General features: G+C 32.1%; 2 protein-coding genes across 2 annotated transcripts; both read left to right on the plus strand.

Moving 5' to 3' along the window:
* Positions 1 to 2544: 2544 nt before the first annotated feature.
* Positions 2545 to 3657, plus strand: LOC133037851 (uncharacterized). The gene has a single exon (XM_061115519.1). The coding sequence runs from the start codon at positions 2767 to 2769 to the stop codon at positions 3424 to 3426; it is 660 nt and encodes a 219-aa protein (XP_060971502.1). The 5' UTR covers positions 2545 to 2766; the 3' UTR covers positions 3427 to 3657.
* Positions 3658 to 13263: 9606 nt separating this feature from the next.
* Positions 13264 to 16631, plus strand: LOC115710892 (uncharacterized). Its single transcript, XM_061116317.1, has 4 exons — positions 13264 to 14172; positions 14589 to 15554; positions 15872 to 16386; positions 16490 to 16631. Exons 1-4 carry the CDS (start codon positions 13264 to 13266, stop codon positions 16629 to 16631), a joined length of 2532 nt encoding a protein of 843 aa, XP_060972300.1.
* The last annotated feature ends 200 nt before the right edge of the window (positions 16632 to 16831 follow it).

A 16831-nucleotide genomic window follows, 5' to 3' on the forward strand; every position in this document is an offset into this window, starting at 1 on the left:
GTAGAAGAGACTAGATCTCTCTCATCTCTCTTACTTAAGATTTGCCTATTGATTCTCACTATTGTAATCGTAAGAGAGCCGCTTTAGAATCCACAACACTTGTGATCTGAGTGGTATTATCTTAGGTATCAATACAACCAAAAGGGAGTAGGTCATTACCCGCTAGCTAAGGGGACCAAACCACTATAAAATGTCGTGTCTCTTTATTTACTTGTTCTTATTGTATACACGTAGTGATATATGTCATAAATACGATTTTAATGTCGGTTGGCCAAATTTAAAGTCAACAGTAACATTTTTCTTTTACTTTTTTAAAAGAAGATTTATTTTTTAATGTTTTAAAATTAATATTTCTACTTTTTATTTTAAATTAATTTGGTTTATTTTTAAAATAATTTTTAACAAAGTATTTAACGTGGCCCAATAATATATTGGCACCTGTGTCTTATGTGGCACTTAACGGATCTAGTTGGTACTTAATAGCCAAGAGGGCACTGCTACAAAATCGTAAGTTAACAAATTTTTGCGGCTATTTTTTCTAATCTATATATATATAAAGGATAAGTATAAGACGGTGACATGGCGTTTAAAATCTCTTCAAAACTATTTTTCTTTTTTTTTTTCCTTAATTCTCTCAATTTTTTAATATTTTATTAAAGTATAAAATTACAAATTAATATTTTACTATTATTTTAAAAAAATTCTATAAAAATATCTATCTTAAATTAATTATTTTTTAAAAAACGCATAATAATAAATATAAATTAAATTAAATAATTATTCAATTATTTATATATATCATTCATAACTATGTATATGTGTGAAGTTTTTTTTTACTTTGCAGAATATAGGAAAAATATTTTTTTATAGAAAAAATTATTGTGAATTGAACAAAAGAAAAAGAGGTGTTAGATTATGTAGAAGAAGAAACAGGTGTTAGATTATGAATCAAATTTTTTCATATGCATTATTTTTATATTCCAATCATATAAAATTGATGTCATCATTGTATTTCCCATTGATATTCTCAAATTTCTAAACTTAACACTTAATTTATCGTTCTGTTAATTGATCAATAAAGTGCCACATGTAAATATAGTATTGGCCAAACTAATAATTCTTTTAGAAAAAATAATTTAAAAAAAACAAAAAATAATTAAAATATACATGTTAAAATATTTAAAAAAATATTATATACATATTAAATGAAATAAAAATTAATTTTTCTCTTCTTCTAGCCATATAATTATTACAGATTAATAATAAACTTTTTTTTTAAGGAGATTAACCATAAACTTTGATTCTCGATTCAAATGCTATTTTTTAATTCTATTTTTATATATTCAAAATTCTCATTCCATAAACTTTCTACTAATATTTTTCAATCAATGAAATAAAAAAGTAAACTTTAATTCCCGTATGAAAAATCAAACTTTCAATCCCAATAATTAATAGAAATAACATCAAATTTTAAGTTCTCAAAATCTATAAAAATAAATAAATAAATAAAAAATAAATCTCATAAACACAAACTCAAATATTAGAACCCCAGTAAGACACTAAAACTTGAACATTAAAAATACACACAATGAAATTGGAACCTAAAACTTAACACACACATCACAATAAAAATTAAACCATAAATGAGGATTAATGTTACTATTTTTTCAATTACAGTATTTAGTAGCAATAAATTTAATATTTTAAATATTTATGTCACAAATTTTTTAATAATAAAGTTAAAATTTAAATATAATTTTATTAACTATTTATTATTAATTGAAATACACAAATTATTTTTTATATGTAACTTAAAATATTTTATACATCCGCCGCGAAGCGCGGAATGTTTACTAGTTAAAATTATATGTGCAACAATTACAAATATTAAAATTTTTAAAGTATTTTTATGGGGTTAGAATTATAAGAAGTATATTTCTTAATTAATTTTTATGCTGTGATCGTGTTTATGTGTTGAAACTAATTTAGTTTTTTCCATTAGTCTTGTCTTTTGACATGTTTCTTTAGTCTTTTTCTTTTAGTTTTTTCCATTAGTCTTGCCTATTGACATAGTTCTTTAGTCTTTTCCTTTTAGTTTTTCTAGTTCGAGTCTTGTCTTTTCGCATGGGTTGTGTAGCTCAGAATCATCATGGTGCTATGGTAGAAGCATTCAAGAAGGGGAAGATTGAATGTGTTCAACCCGAAATTGCTGAGATAATAGAGATTAAAGAAGCCTTGAGTTGGATTGCAACTCATTCGTGGACTAGAGTCATGTTAAAAACAGATAGCTTGGTGTGTGTACAAGTGATTCAGAGCGGTATTTTTATGCCTTCACAGTTTGGTCTTATTGTTCAAGATGTTTGAAATTTGCTTTTGGCTTTATCTTTTGTTGATTTGTGTTTTGTAAAACGATCTGCAAATAAGTTGGCTCATTGCTTGACAAGAGACTCTTGCTTCTCTAGAGGTCGTGTGCTTCAGTTGGAGGACTGTTCTTCTGAAGTGCATTTTATTATTTTAAACGAATTTATTAATTAATATATTTTATGATATTTATTCAAAAAAAAAAATATTAAAATTTTGAAAGCAAATATTCATAAATAAACTATGGCTTTTTCAACTCTAATTAATAAGAGTCCACACCCTACCATCACCTCACGAGTATAGCTAAAGTGAAAAGAAGAGCATGAAATGTATATATATTTATGTAAAACCCATTTTTTTTTTTATATTATTAATTAACAATCAAAGCCAAAACAACGGTCCATAATGGAAGTAGCACTGACATCATCGTCACCACAAACATCATCAGCAGCAGTCAAAGCCATCCCCATCGCTTCCGATTCATCCAAACCCAACCACTCCCGGTACCGGAAGCGGAGAAACATTTGCCTCTGCACTTGTTCCGTTCTCTCCCTACTAATCTTGGTATTGGTGATTTTAGCCTTGACAGTGTTTAAACCAAAGGACCCCACCACGACTGTCAACACCTTCTCCATAAAAGATCTGGATCTCGACATCCAACCGCTCAGAGTCGATCTCAATCTCACCCTCGGTTTAGATGTGTCCATAAAAAATAAGAATAAGGTTGGATTCAAGTACAAGAACTGTACCGCCGCCTTGAACTACAGGGGTCAACAGGTAGGCTCGATCGACCTTCCCGCCGACGAGATTCCTTCCGACAAGACGAAACGGATGAACATAACGCTGACTATCATGGTGGATCGACTCCTCTCGGAAACCAAGTTCTACTCCGATGTGCTCGCTGGATTGATGCCCATGAACACTTACATCAAGATGTCCGGCAAAGTTAAGATCCTCGGTATCTTCAAGATTCATGTCAAAACCACATCTTCATGCGATTTCAATGTGCGAATTTCGACTAGAAGTATTACCGATGAAAGCTGCACTAATAAGGCAAAATTATAATTTTGTATTAACATCTCAATAAATTGGTTGTGTTTATAAAATTTTACAGAGTTTTCCCTATCCGCCAGATTTTCTGATTTTGTAAACACGTGATTTGGATGTTACAGGCTGTAGTACTTTTTGTTTGTTTGTCTTTTATTTATGTTGTTCACAAATAGAAAGTGCCAATAATGTAATTTTGAGTGTTATAGTACACAACAGATAAAATATATATATAAGATTCGTAGTTAAGCATAATTTTTTTTTTTATATTATCATTTGAGTTCTCTACTAATTTTATAATTTGTACTAGTATTCTGTATTATTTTTTTATTTTGGTTGGACATGTTTTTATATTTGGTAGAGTTTTTGTTTTCTCTTCCTGTCCCAGATTTTGTTGTGTGAAGACAGGAAGTACTAACTTGTCATGTTTATTAGGTGAGTCGCGAGCTACGCTACAAAATGATCAGTAAATGTTAACACAAAGATTACCTTAGTTATATGGAGCGTAGAAAGGGGCTTGTTAGTTGTTACCATATTTCTAGTTCAAACCCCCCAAAAAAGGGAAAAGAGAAACCAACTCAAATAGGTGGGGTTCATATATGCATCTGAACTACTTTCTATCGAGTTATATTTGTTAGTAGCAATACAAGGTATCACTTAGGAAGGAAGAACGCTCCAGCCATAATATTGGTCTATCTCCCTCTCTCTCTCTATATATATATATATATCGGCCATAATTAATCGAACGACAGAGTGATAGGAAGGAAGAAAAATTAGAAGTTACAGCAGAGTAAACAAGTCTCATCGGAAGAATGAAAGAAAAATATGCAATCTAGCGCTGGCATGAAGCTAGCTTTCCAAGCGAATCCTAAGGCTTGTTCTCAGAGATTATTATTTTATTTTGTTGGGCTTTTGTTTTCTTTAATTGACTCATTCTGTCCATTAGGACACCTGGGGATGGGGAGGCGATCCGTTGATACATTCATTATTGTGGGCTCCTTATGTGTTTGAGTTCTAATTGCATATGAGATGTTTGATCGACGGTCCAATTTTTTTTATGCATACATAGATGCTCAATATTAGATGTGAATGGATGCTGATGTAGTTTGTAATAATGGTTTGATATTTCCTATGGGTTCCTGTTATAGCAGCTGAGCATTATTGAGAGGAGTAGAAGTGGTGTTCAAAAGTATAAAAGTGGGCACCCATTAGGCCATTACCTAGGTAGGTGGTGGGCCGGTGGCATTAACTGTAGCGTAGGTAGTTAGTTAGGTTTATTACGAAGAGATGGGATCTTTTTGCATTTGTTTGTAAATAAATTTTGGAGAAGGCACTTCTATTTTAATCTTTTTCTCAATCTCTACCCTCACAATTTATACCGAAATATTTTCCATTGTTAAGTGTTATTTGTATATTTTTCCATTCAAATTGAACGAAGCAAGATGTTCAAACTTCTAAACTATAAGAACGAAGGTAATACTTTTATTTTTGAATCAAGTGTTTTAGAGAACGACAAATCCATTTGGATTATTAATTCCATATCTACTAACCATGTTTGCTCTTCATTGCAGATGCTTGAAGCTTGGGATTACTTAAATTCAGGGGAGTTGAAGCTCAAGGTTGGTAATGACGAATTAGTATCGGTCCAAGGTAGAGGAAAAATTCGCCTCAAGTTTCAGAATATATTTTTTATTTTAGAAAATATTTTGTTTATTCCAAATTATAGTAGAAACTTGATTAGTGTTTCATGTTGACGAACACAACATTTTCAATTGAATTTTTCGAGTTCTATTTTAACTATTTTTTGTAATGGCATTCAATTATGTGTAGCTCACCTGGAACAAGGGCTTTATGTTTTAAGCCCTGATATACTAATTGCGCTGAAGAACGAAATTTTTAATGTTGTAAACCTAAAAACCATAAAAAGTGAAAGATTGATAATAATGATGAAACATATCTATGGCATTTACGACTTGGTCACATAAGCTATGATAGACTTCACAGGTTAACCAAAGATGGTCCATTGAAAAATGTCACCTTAAGTGAATTACCAGTTTGTGAGTTCTGGGTGGCAAAGGTTGTTCGTCAAGATTAGCCAAGTTAGCGGGGGCAATCAGATTAGATGTATTGGCTGAGTTTGTTAGGCCTGTTAGGTTGGCAAAGATTGTCAGGATTTGCTGCATCGGTCAGGCTCTTAGAAACTTCAATGGTGGTGGGAACACGCACATTCGGATCAGCTTGTTGGGATTTTATGCCCTAAATAAAACCCATTTCAATCTAATCTAATTTGTTATCAATAAAAGATTAGAAGTCATTTATGCTTACATGTAGTTTTTATGTTTATGGTTTAATATATATACAAAATCTGTTAAGTCCAGAACATATAGTCATTTACAATTACAATGATGTCAACACAATAGAATGTGATTGTGATTATATGCTTCAAAAGACAAAGTCCGTGTTTCATCAGTGCATTGGATTTACACTGATGTGATAATCAGCGACGAAGTGTACTTACACTTTGCATAAGTGTTATGTTCTTTCCAGAACATTAGCAAAGTATTCTAGTTTCAAATGTATGGAGTATACATTGGACTGGACCGATATTGATCTTGCTAAAGATATTATAATCTTACCGTTGTATCTTTTTAAGTCAATATCACTAGTTGATCTTAGATGAAAAGATCTTAATCCTGACACGCTTAGGTTCAATCTTAGGAGTGTTATGCATGTTCTTTGATTTGTTAGTTAAACCTACTTTCTGGTCAGGGTGATATGTACATTTTGGGAACATGGTAGTATGATTGAGTGGGAGCGCTAAACATAGATATGGAATTTATAGCTTCTATAGGACATAGAAGTGAAACGATGATTTCCTTCGAGCTTGGGTTAATAGAGGTAAATGGAAGAGCTCTTAATTCAGTGATTATATTTCACTGAAATATCATTTACAGGAAGCTAAGTGTTTTAAGGAAAAAATACACTGAGGAGTGAAACGGTAAATTTAATCCTTCTCGGTGTAAATCATCTATAGAGGATCTTTGATTATTGAGATTAGAACGATGGTTGAATGTTGATAGCGTATCTATATCGTGGAACATATAGAGCGTTTTATATGACTGAGAGTGTCATTCCAAGTTCTATGAGTGGATGCAACAAGGAATTAATAAGTTAGGGAATTTACTCGGTAAATTCTAGTTCGGCTTATTGGAAGCTCGGTCGTATAGGCCCAAGGTCCCCATACTAGTTGAGACCCTACTGCTTGTAAGACTCAGATAATTGATTTTAATTAATCAATTATAATTCTAAAATTAGACTATGTCTAGTTTATAAATTTTCACTAAGCAAGAGCTAATTTGTGAACAAAAGAGATTGTAGGTCTTATTTATTAATTGAAAGACTTTATTAAGTCTAAGTAATAATTATCTTAAATGACAATTTTATTTGATAATTAAAATCAAATTAATTTTAATTATTAAATAATTAATTTTGGCATTTAAATGGTTAGAATTGGAAAAATAGCATTTTTGAGAAAATAAAGGAAAAATTGTCAAAATTGAAAAAATACCCAAGTGGGGCCCACTAACCTATGGCCGGCCACTTATATGGATTTTCCACTTTATATTTTCATTATTTTAATGCCTAATAATTCCTAACCTAAACCTAGTGGTTACCTATAAATAAATAGTGATGGCTCACACTTAAGTTGATGAAATTTCTTGTCTTCAGGAAAAATTGAGCCACCTATTCTATACCTATAACCGAACCACTATTCCCTCTCTTTTCTTCTTCAAATTTTTGAACCTTAAGTGATAGAGTGAGTGCCCACACACATCAAGTGGTATCTTAATCATAGTGTGGAAGACTGTGAAGAATCCAGAATCAAGAGAAGGACATTCGGGCTCAGATCTTGGTGATACTCTGCGACAGATAGGATACAAGGGTTAGAGATTTGAGCGAAAGGAGACATTATATTCCGCTGCACCAATGTAAGGTTTTCTGAAACTTTATATGTGTTTAATTTCATTGTTTTAGAAATTCATATTAGGATGTTAATGAAACATACTTGTTAGTAAATCTAGATCCTGGTAAAACATATTCCAACAACTGGCCTCAGAGCCATGGTAATGATTTACTTTCATGAAATATGAATTAAAACGATGATTTGTGTTGGTTTGGATGGTTTCATGTGGTTTATGTGCTTATGTGATGATAGTTTAGAAATCACAATGCATGTTACTGAAATATTTTTTATTTCGATCTGGAATTTTTTACTGAAAAGTAGACGAAAAATTAATAAATTTTGGCTTTTACAGAACCTAATTTGGATTTTTTTATGAATTAGTTATGATTTTTTGAATTTGAATGAAAAATATATGTTTTTGAATGCACACACGCGCGCAGGGCATTGGAGACGCTCGGACAGCTGCTCGTTCAGAAAAGGAGCTGACCAAGAATTCTTGGACACAGCCTTTGTCTGAATGGATGCTCACGCCCGTGTCTCTTGGTCAAATGAGGCTGCTTGCAGCCTTTGTCTCGGCCATTTCTTCCCCTTCTGTGCCTCAAACATGTTTTCTTCATATCTTTAGATTCAAAAATCGTTTTTCATTGAAACAAAAGCCAATTTTTGGTAGAATTTTGTGTAGAATCTGAATTTCAAATTAAAAATCTAATTGTCAAATAAATTATTTTTTATTAATTTTTAATTAATTAAAATTAGTTTTAGATATTAGTAGGCTTTGAATTTTGAAAATTTGATTTCTCACAAAAAGAGCCTTATGGTTAATTTTAAAATTTTAGATTATTTTATTTATTTTAATTATAAGATCAGATTTTACTTTTTTTTTTATTAAATTTGAATGATCTTACTCTGGTATTAAAATTATTTTTTTTAAAAAAATAATCTTGTTCAAATTTTAAAATTTGCTAACCATATCATATCTTTTTTAAATTTGTTTTTTTTTTGAAATATACTTTATTAATTAAAATTATAAGATTAGGAATATGTTAGGTTTAACATTTTATCTTATTAGACATTTTTTTTTATTAAAATTATATTTTGGCAAAAATAACATGAGACTTGAAAAGTTGGTTAGTTTAGGTTTGGATAGAAATTTTAGGGTTACAAACCATAAATTTTTCAAACTGATTTTATTTTTTTTAATAAAATTGAAAATATTCTAACCATATAAAATATCTTATTTTTCAAATAGTTTATTTTGTAATATTTAAATTTATTAAATTATAAGACTTAGAATATAATATTAGGAATATCTAAATTTAAATTTCAAGATATTATATTATATTATCTTATTAGAAGTTTAAATAAATTTAAATTTTGAATAAACTTGAAATTTGAAAAATTGGTTAGATATTTTTGATTTTAAGTTAGAATTTAGGAAATTTAGGAGTTTGGTAAGTTTTGAATTTTTTTAAATATTCTCTAACAACCAAAATTTAAATTCTACTTAAGATATTTATTTTAAATTTTAATTTTTTTAAAAAATTTAAAATTGAGATATTTTAGCCTACTTTCTAGGTTTTCCAAATCAGTTACTTGTTTTGGTTTTTATTGTTTGATTATTTTATGTATTCAATTTTTTTTTACAAACCTATTATTTTATCTGATCTAAATTGCTATGATTAACTTGTTGACAGATCCAATTATCTGATTTTAATCATAGTCCAATTGTCAATAGATCTTATAAATAATTAGTAACAGGTAAATTTTGCAATTTCTTTCATCTGTGTAAACCTAGTAACATGATAGGGCCCATCCAAATCATTTGACCTGTGTGAGCCTATATGTTTGCTATTGGGCTTAGATGCATATAGGATGCCCATTTAAGTTTTACTAAGTAAATGAACTAGGTTGCTAAAATAAAATTTCACTTAGGTAATTTTATTTAGGCCCAATTAGAATTGGGCTTATTCAATTAATAACAATTATTTATTTAATGGTTATATTCCTCTCATTTGGGCCTTGTGTGAGAGTTAGGGGCCAATAGCAGTGGGTACGACATACTGAACCCAGCCCTCCCTCACGTGAACCACCCCAATTGTGAAGGCTCATTTGCCTTATTTAAATAATTGTATTAGGTTAATTATATTAGTTTAACCTAATTAAAATTGAATTAGCAACATAATTAACTTTTGAAATATATGAAACTTATTTTTCAATTAATATTTTAAAGTTAATTTTAGAAAAACACTTAGTTAATTGAAATATATTCTAGATAGTTATTTCTAGTACTAGTTATATTTTCCAATAATTATATAGGAAAATATTTTTAATTGAAAATTATTTATTTATTAATTAATTTTGGATCAATTTAAATAAAGAATACTTTCCTATTATTAAATTAGAATTAATAATTAAGTTTCTTTTATACTTAATTATTTAATTCTTGTATTTAATACATTTCATAAAATTGAAGATTAAATATTTAAGTTGATTTCATTCTTGATACTTAAATATTATTATTTTCATGAAATTTAATTAAAAAGAAAATTATTTTAAGTTGGAGATTTTTTTTTAACAACTTAAATTTGAATAATTTTCAAAATATATTTTATTTTATTTTATTAATCATTATTTTGAAATTGCATTTATTATGCTGAAATTTTTTGAAATTTTTTTGAAAAAATAGATTAATGTTGAAAAATTATTTTATTGATTAATTTTGGACCAACTTAAATCAATGGTTTTTTTTTTCATTTAATGATTAAAATAAATGAACTAAAATATATTATAATTAGAAAATTGTTATAAATATTAATAATTATGTGGATGTCCAAATCTTTTATTTATTACCATTAATTGTAATCAACATTCCTCTTTTTTCTGGTTTCCCTTTTTCTTAGTTTCTTAATATCTCACTCTTGTATTTGTATAAATAGGGGTTCACCCCATTAGAATAAACAACTCAGAAATTCTCATTCACTTTCTCTTTCTCTCTTCATCTTCTTCTTCTTTCTTCTCATCTACTTTATATTATTTTATATTATTTTGTAACACGTTATCAGCACGAGTCTCTGTCCAAGCTTCAAGCATGAGTCTCTGCCCAAGCTTCAAGCATGAGTCTCTGCCCAAGTCCCAATGTAAGTATCTTGTTAAAGTTCTTGAATTGTTTCAAAATCAAAATACACTAAATATATATTTATATATATACTCCTCTGACTGAAACAATTTCAAGAATCATTTGGTTTCTTTTTTCTTTTTATCTATATATCTATATATTATATATGTATATATGTTTTTATATATTTATTATTGATTTCATATATATATATATATATAACGTTCTTATCATTCATAATATTTACAATATATGTGTGCCTATGATATGATAGAGAAAATCTATATAAATTATACATATATCCAGAAGATTATGTATCATCGATAAAATATTGCATATATCCTAAAGATTATGCATCATCGATAAAACATTGCATATATCCTGAAGATTATGCATCATCGATAAAATATTGCATATATCCTGAAGATTATGCATCCTCGATAAAATATTGCATATATCCTGAAGATTATGCATCCTCGATAAAATATTGCATATATCCTGATGATTATGCGTCCTCAATAAAATCTTGCATATATCCTGAAGATTATGCAAACGTAATATTCATTATATAGTTGATGGATATATAATGAAAGAGATGAATACATATTTATATATATGTTCTTGTATTCTTTGAGGACAATGAAAAGTAATCTAATATCGATATAGATTTTGACAAACATTTCCTGAAGTAAATGTTTTATATTTATCGAAGAAAAAAAAATGATTGTATTTATGTGAATACAACTAAAGAATCATTAAAAATGATTATTATTGATGCAATTTTATAGTGGGTTTTGAATACCCAAAAAGAATGTTAAGAAAATTGCATTGAAACATCAAAGTATAAGAATAACAGTGAGCATGACTAATGTTATTTAAATACATGAGACATGTATTTATTGTTCATCATTCCCTGCAGAGAATGATACGAATTGAATTCAACTACTTTTAAAGATTGTTTGTATTAGTCATGTTACTATACATTGTTATTACTTGCAATATTGAAAATTATTGCATGTGACATATATTAAAGATCAAATTTTACATACATCTTGGAGATAATGCAAAAATTGTATTCATATATTCTTTGAAATATTGTTAAAGAAATTGCTGAGTATTTCTTTTTATATATGAACAAGTAATAAATTTGTAAGAAATTTATAATAATGTTCTACTTGTTCAACGTCATTCCCCGAAGTGAATGTAATGATTTTAAATAATCAATGGCATTGTTTGCTACTCAAATATTTCCAGAAGAAATTGGAAACAACCAAAAGATGAAATACCACACACAATCAAAGTGTATAAAATCTATATATCATGTGTGGAATTGAATAATAGTAGTCACGTACCTGTAGTACGGACACACTTATAATCAAGATAAAAGTATATTCGATTATTGAATACAATGTGAATTGTACAAACTTATTGTACATTTAAAATATTTAAATATCATTCCCTAAAGAGAATGAATAGACATGAAATTCTATTTCAAAGAATATAGATTTCACATATATTGGTAATGCCAGAAGCAAATTAATATATACATATTTTATTATTTCTTGAAATCAATAGTTTCAAACTATTGTTAGTACAGGATATGTATATATATAGTTACTGTATAATTCAGTTTGCATATTCCCAAAAGTGGATATATAATTTACTAATATTTGTTAGTGATCCAATATATCTGGACGGATATATTGGATCACTAACAAATGAACATTTACTAATAATTTCTATATTAGAACAATATAATTCAGTTTGCATATTCCCAAAAGTGGATATATAATAGTTTCAAATTATGCTAAAACATTAGATTATGTGTTTAATTATACACAATTATCACACATAAAAAAACTATCCCATTCTTTCAATTTTCTTCCAAAAATACCCCTGTCTTTTCAAACTTCTCTCATTCCCTCTTTCACTCATTCTCTCTCTTCTACATTCTCTCTCTTCGTTCCCTCACCCACGAACCCAACAGTCTGCCAAACCCTCGAACCCACACCGACCCTCACCCACGAACCCACACCGCACCTCACCCACGAACCCACACACACGAACCCACGGCGACGAACCCAATCGACCCGAACGAACCCACGACGAGCACGAACTCCAGTCGACGACGAACCCACGACGACCACCCACACCAGTCGAATCCCACCAACCCCAATCGCAGCAATCAAGGTTAGTTATTGTATAATTTATCTTTGAATTTCTCCTTTAAATGCATAAATATGTGGTTGAATCTAGTATTGAATTGGAAGTTGTTATTTTGTATGTTATTTGGGATGATTTGTGCAATAAAACTGTGGGATGAAGATGGGTTTCGATCAAAACTTGTTTTCTGGGTTTTTAGGTATTTGTGCGATTTTATGCGATGCCATGTGCGATTTTGTGCGACATAGCACGAGTCTGTGATTTAGATTATTGTGCGACATTGTGCGATTTGTATGCGATTTTGTGCGATTTTGTCCCAAACCAATACTTTTCAGTATGCTAAGCGACGTTTAGGCGACCTTGTGCGATGTATGGTATATAGTATAGGTTATGCGATTTTAACAATTTTGTGCGATTATGTGCGATGTTAGTGCGATGTTAACTGACAGGATCATATGTTTTAGTTAGTTTTGATCTGTATTTTTTGGCGATATTATGCGATTCATGTGCGATTTGTATGCGATTCTACTTCACTATTGAAAAAATATGCGATTATTTAGCGATTTTGGTGCAATTTTTATGCGATGTTGTCTAATTTATCTTGTAAATGCAGATGGCTCCTGAACTTATTCTACCCTTGGCTGAGCATTTTCCAGGCCGTATCACGTACAGAGGAAATGGGTACTTTGCTTCTATAAAGGCTAAGTTTGAAGCCTTCAACTTGACTGAGAGGGTGAAGGAAACTCCCTTTGGAGTTTTTTGGAATGCCAGTGATTTGAAATTCTCTGGGGTGATTGTGCATCAACTTCTATTGAGGAAAACGAAAGTGACTGAGGTGAAAAATGATGAAGTCTGGTTTTACGTGGGTAAAACCGAAGCCAGATTTGGGCGGTCTGAGTTTGGTTTGATCACCGGACTAAAGATGAGCGGTGGCCCCTCAACAGAAGATTTGAGTACACTGTGTGAGTCGGACGGAGCATCGCGGGACTACCTCAATAATGTCAAACGGGTCACTTTCAAAACCCTTTGGCTAGCTTTTGAGTCCTGCGATGTGGCGGACGATGTGTACAAGTTGGGGTTGTGCGCATTTGTCGAGGGTGTTCTTCTATCAAGGGCTGAGGGTGTTTATATCTGGACGGATATGCTGAAGCTGGTAGAAAACGTTGAAAACTTCTTCGAGTATCCATGGGGCCTCCTTTCTTATCAGAAGTTATTGTCATCCACAACTAAGAGTATGAGTGACCTGAGGAAGAATTACATTGATAAGGTCTCTACTAAAGATAAGATGAAGAAGAAAGGGAAGACGGAGAAAAAAATTACTCAACCGGAGGCAAAGTACAATGTCTATGGATATGCCCCGGCGCTGCAATACTGGGCCTTCGAGGTGATGCAAGATTTGGGGAAGAAGTATGGGCAGTGCAGAGGGACTAGATTCCCTCGAATGTTGAATTGGAGTACTCTCGATTCCGTTACGAGACATGATGTGAAGCAACCTGGCGTGGCTGAACTATTTGAGAAAAGGGTATGTCAATCTTAGTTTCTTTGTTTTTTTGGTATTTAAATTGTGAAACTGTGATTTTATACGATTTTAAGCGATTTTAATGCGATATGTATGCGATTTCTGCATTTTGCTGATTGTCAATCTGTTTCATATACGATGTTATGCGATGTTTTGGCGACTTTTGTGCGATTTATTATGTTAGTGTTAGAACAATTATTTAATGCGATGTTATGCGAGCTTTATGCGATATATGTGCGATTTTACCTGGTTGTTGTGCTGAATTTTTTGGCGATTTGTATGCGAGTTTGTGCGAGTTATGTGCGATATTTGGTACTTGTTTCTTTGTCAGTGTCTGCGATGTTATGCGATTTATTTGCGATTACTGTGCGATTACTGTGCGATTTTGAATGTTAAATGTTTATTTGGCTTTCTTTCAGATGGTTGTGCTTCAAATATTGTATCCTCGGAATTGGGAGGTCGACTACTGGAAGAACAATTGTGAGGGTGAGGTCCCCACAGTGGAAATGGGGTTAGATGAGGTCGAAGAAACACAAGCCGGGACGCAAGATTCGACCGCATTCGAGACCCAAGCCCAACGGGTGGCAGAATATGTTAAAAGGTCCAAAATTATTCCACCATCCCCACCCAAGGAAACAGCAGACGCCTCCACATCTGCCACTGTGCCCCCAACATCTGCGTCTGTGCCCCCAAGCTCTGCTCCACCTAATGACTCCGACTACCTCTTGTTGGCTAAGAGGTTGGAGAAGGTAGAAGCACAACAACTTGGGATTCTCACTGCCCAGACTGAGATGAAGGCTGACTTCAAGAGAAGTCAGAAAGAGATGAAGAATCTTATCATGGATCAAATTGCGACCGTGATAAGTTTGTTACAGAAGCAGCCTTCGGAGCCGACACAACCATCAGGGCCGGCACAACAATCAGACCCCACACATCCATCCGACACGGCAGAGCCATTACAGACGGTACATCCATCACCGCCGACATATGATGATGATGATGATGTCTACCCAGAAGATTGGCAACCTGACGTATGTGACGTTCCTTCTACTCCTGCAAACGCCATTGTCATTTCGCTGGGTGACACAGAATCTCAGGATGTGGAAGAGTTGCAGGGGCCACCAGATGGGGTGGAGTTCTGTAGGCTTAGGCAAAAGCGGAAGCCGGTTTTCTTGAATGACTACACAGCTGGGAAGAAGAAACAAAGACATGGGCCCGTGGTAGTAGACACACTGAAACCGGCGGACCCCCGGCTGTTAAAATTTTTCCAGAAATGGATTACTTATGCTAGGGACAATGGCCGTCCTAGGGATGTTCACACTGGCGAAGCCACTAGATCATGGTTCGTGAAGTTGATGGTGCTGAACGAATGGCTCGACGATGATGTAAGTTATTTCTTAACAGAATTAATTTATTTTGTTTTTTCATTGTTTGTGCGACTTACATGCGATTTATATGCGATTTACATGCGATTTATGCTCACTCTATGTGTAATCTGGTTATGCGACTTTTATGCGATTTATATGCGATTTACGTGCGATTATAAACTGTTTTTTGATTGACTGCGACTTATGTGCGATTACTGTGCGATGTTTGTGCGATTATGTAAGACAATTTTGGTGATTCTTTGTGTGCGATTTTCTGCAATTTTTTGTGCGACTTCTATGCGATTTCTTTCTTACTATTTCCTTTTAGAACACAGCAAATTGATGCCATGGCGCACTTATTGAGAAGAAGACAGACCCTGTACCCAAAAGTCTACACCCGAAAAGGTGTAGTTTTGGACACATCTGCTCCACAATTCTTTTCCATATTTTGGAATATGTATGAGGGTGACAGGAGCAAGATGAAATGGGATGAGGGCGTCATGAGTTACGTGCAGGGGATACCGCACAGATACTTGCCATGTTGGGAGAACCAGGATTACATATACTTCGTGTTGCACCTTCCGAAAGAGCGCCACTGGGTGGCAGTTGAGGTGGATATCGACAATTGGGAGATCATTGTATATGATTCTGATATCGGTGCCACCGTTGAGGCAGCCATGGAGTCATATTTGAAGCCTTACAGCGAGCTCTTTGCGAATCTAATTCGAGCTAGCGGTTATTTCCAATACAACAATTATGTACATCCGGTGGAGTTGGGCGATCTCAGTCAGCTCCTACCCCTGCATTATAGACGAGCTACCTCGGAGGTTGCACCACAAACGAAGAGCAGGTGAATCTCTTTCTTTTTGTATATTTTGAGTAATTTATTTAATTTTGCAAGTCATTATGAATTACTTCACTTAATTGTTGCTAATATTTAGTTTTTTTTTTAGTGGCAATTGTGGAATGTATGCCATGGAGCACATTGAGCACTTGATGCTGGAGCGGTCGTTGGAGCATGTTCATGATGATAACATGCTCACCTTTAGACATAGGTGGTGTGTGGACCTATTTTACCAGAACTTAACGTGGTAGTTTTTTGTAGGTTTTTCTAATGTTATCCTTGTACATATAAACTCCCCTTTTGTAATTGTATTATAATCTCACCAAAATTATATATAACAAGTAAATTTAAAGCTATTAAAATTGTTGCTTGTATCAATTTAATTATTTTTTAATTTTGATAAATACCTTTCAAAGGATGACATCTTGTAAAATTACTTTTCTAAAAATCG

This window comes from Cannabis sativa, chromosome 5, assembly GCF_029168945.1.
Source record: "Cannabis sativa cultivar Pink pepper isolate KNU-18-1 chromosome 5, ASM2916894v1, whole genome shotgun sequence".
NCBI classification, from domain to species: domain Eukaryota; kingdom Viridiplantae; phylum Streptophyta; class Magnoliopsida; order Rosales; family Cannabaceae; genus Cannabis; species Cannabis sativa.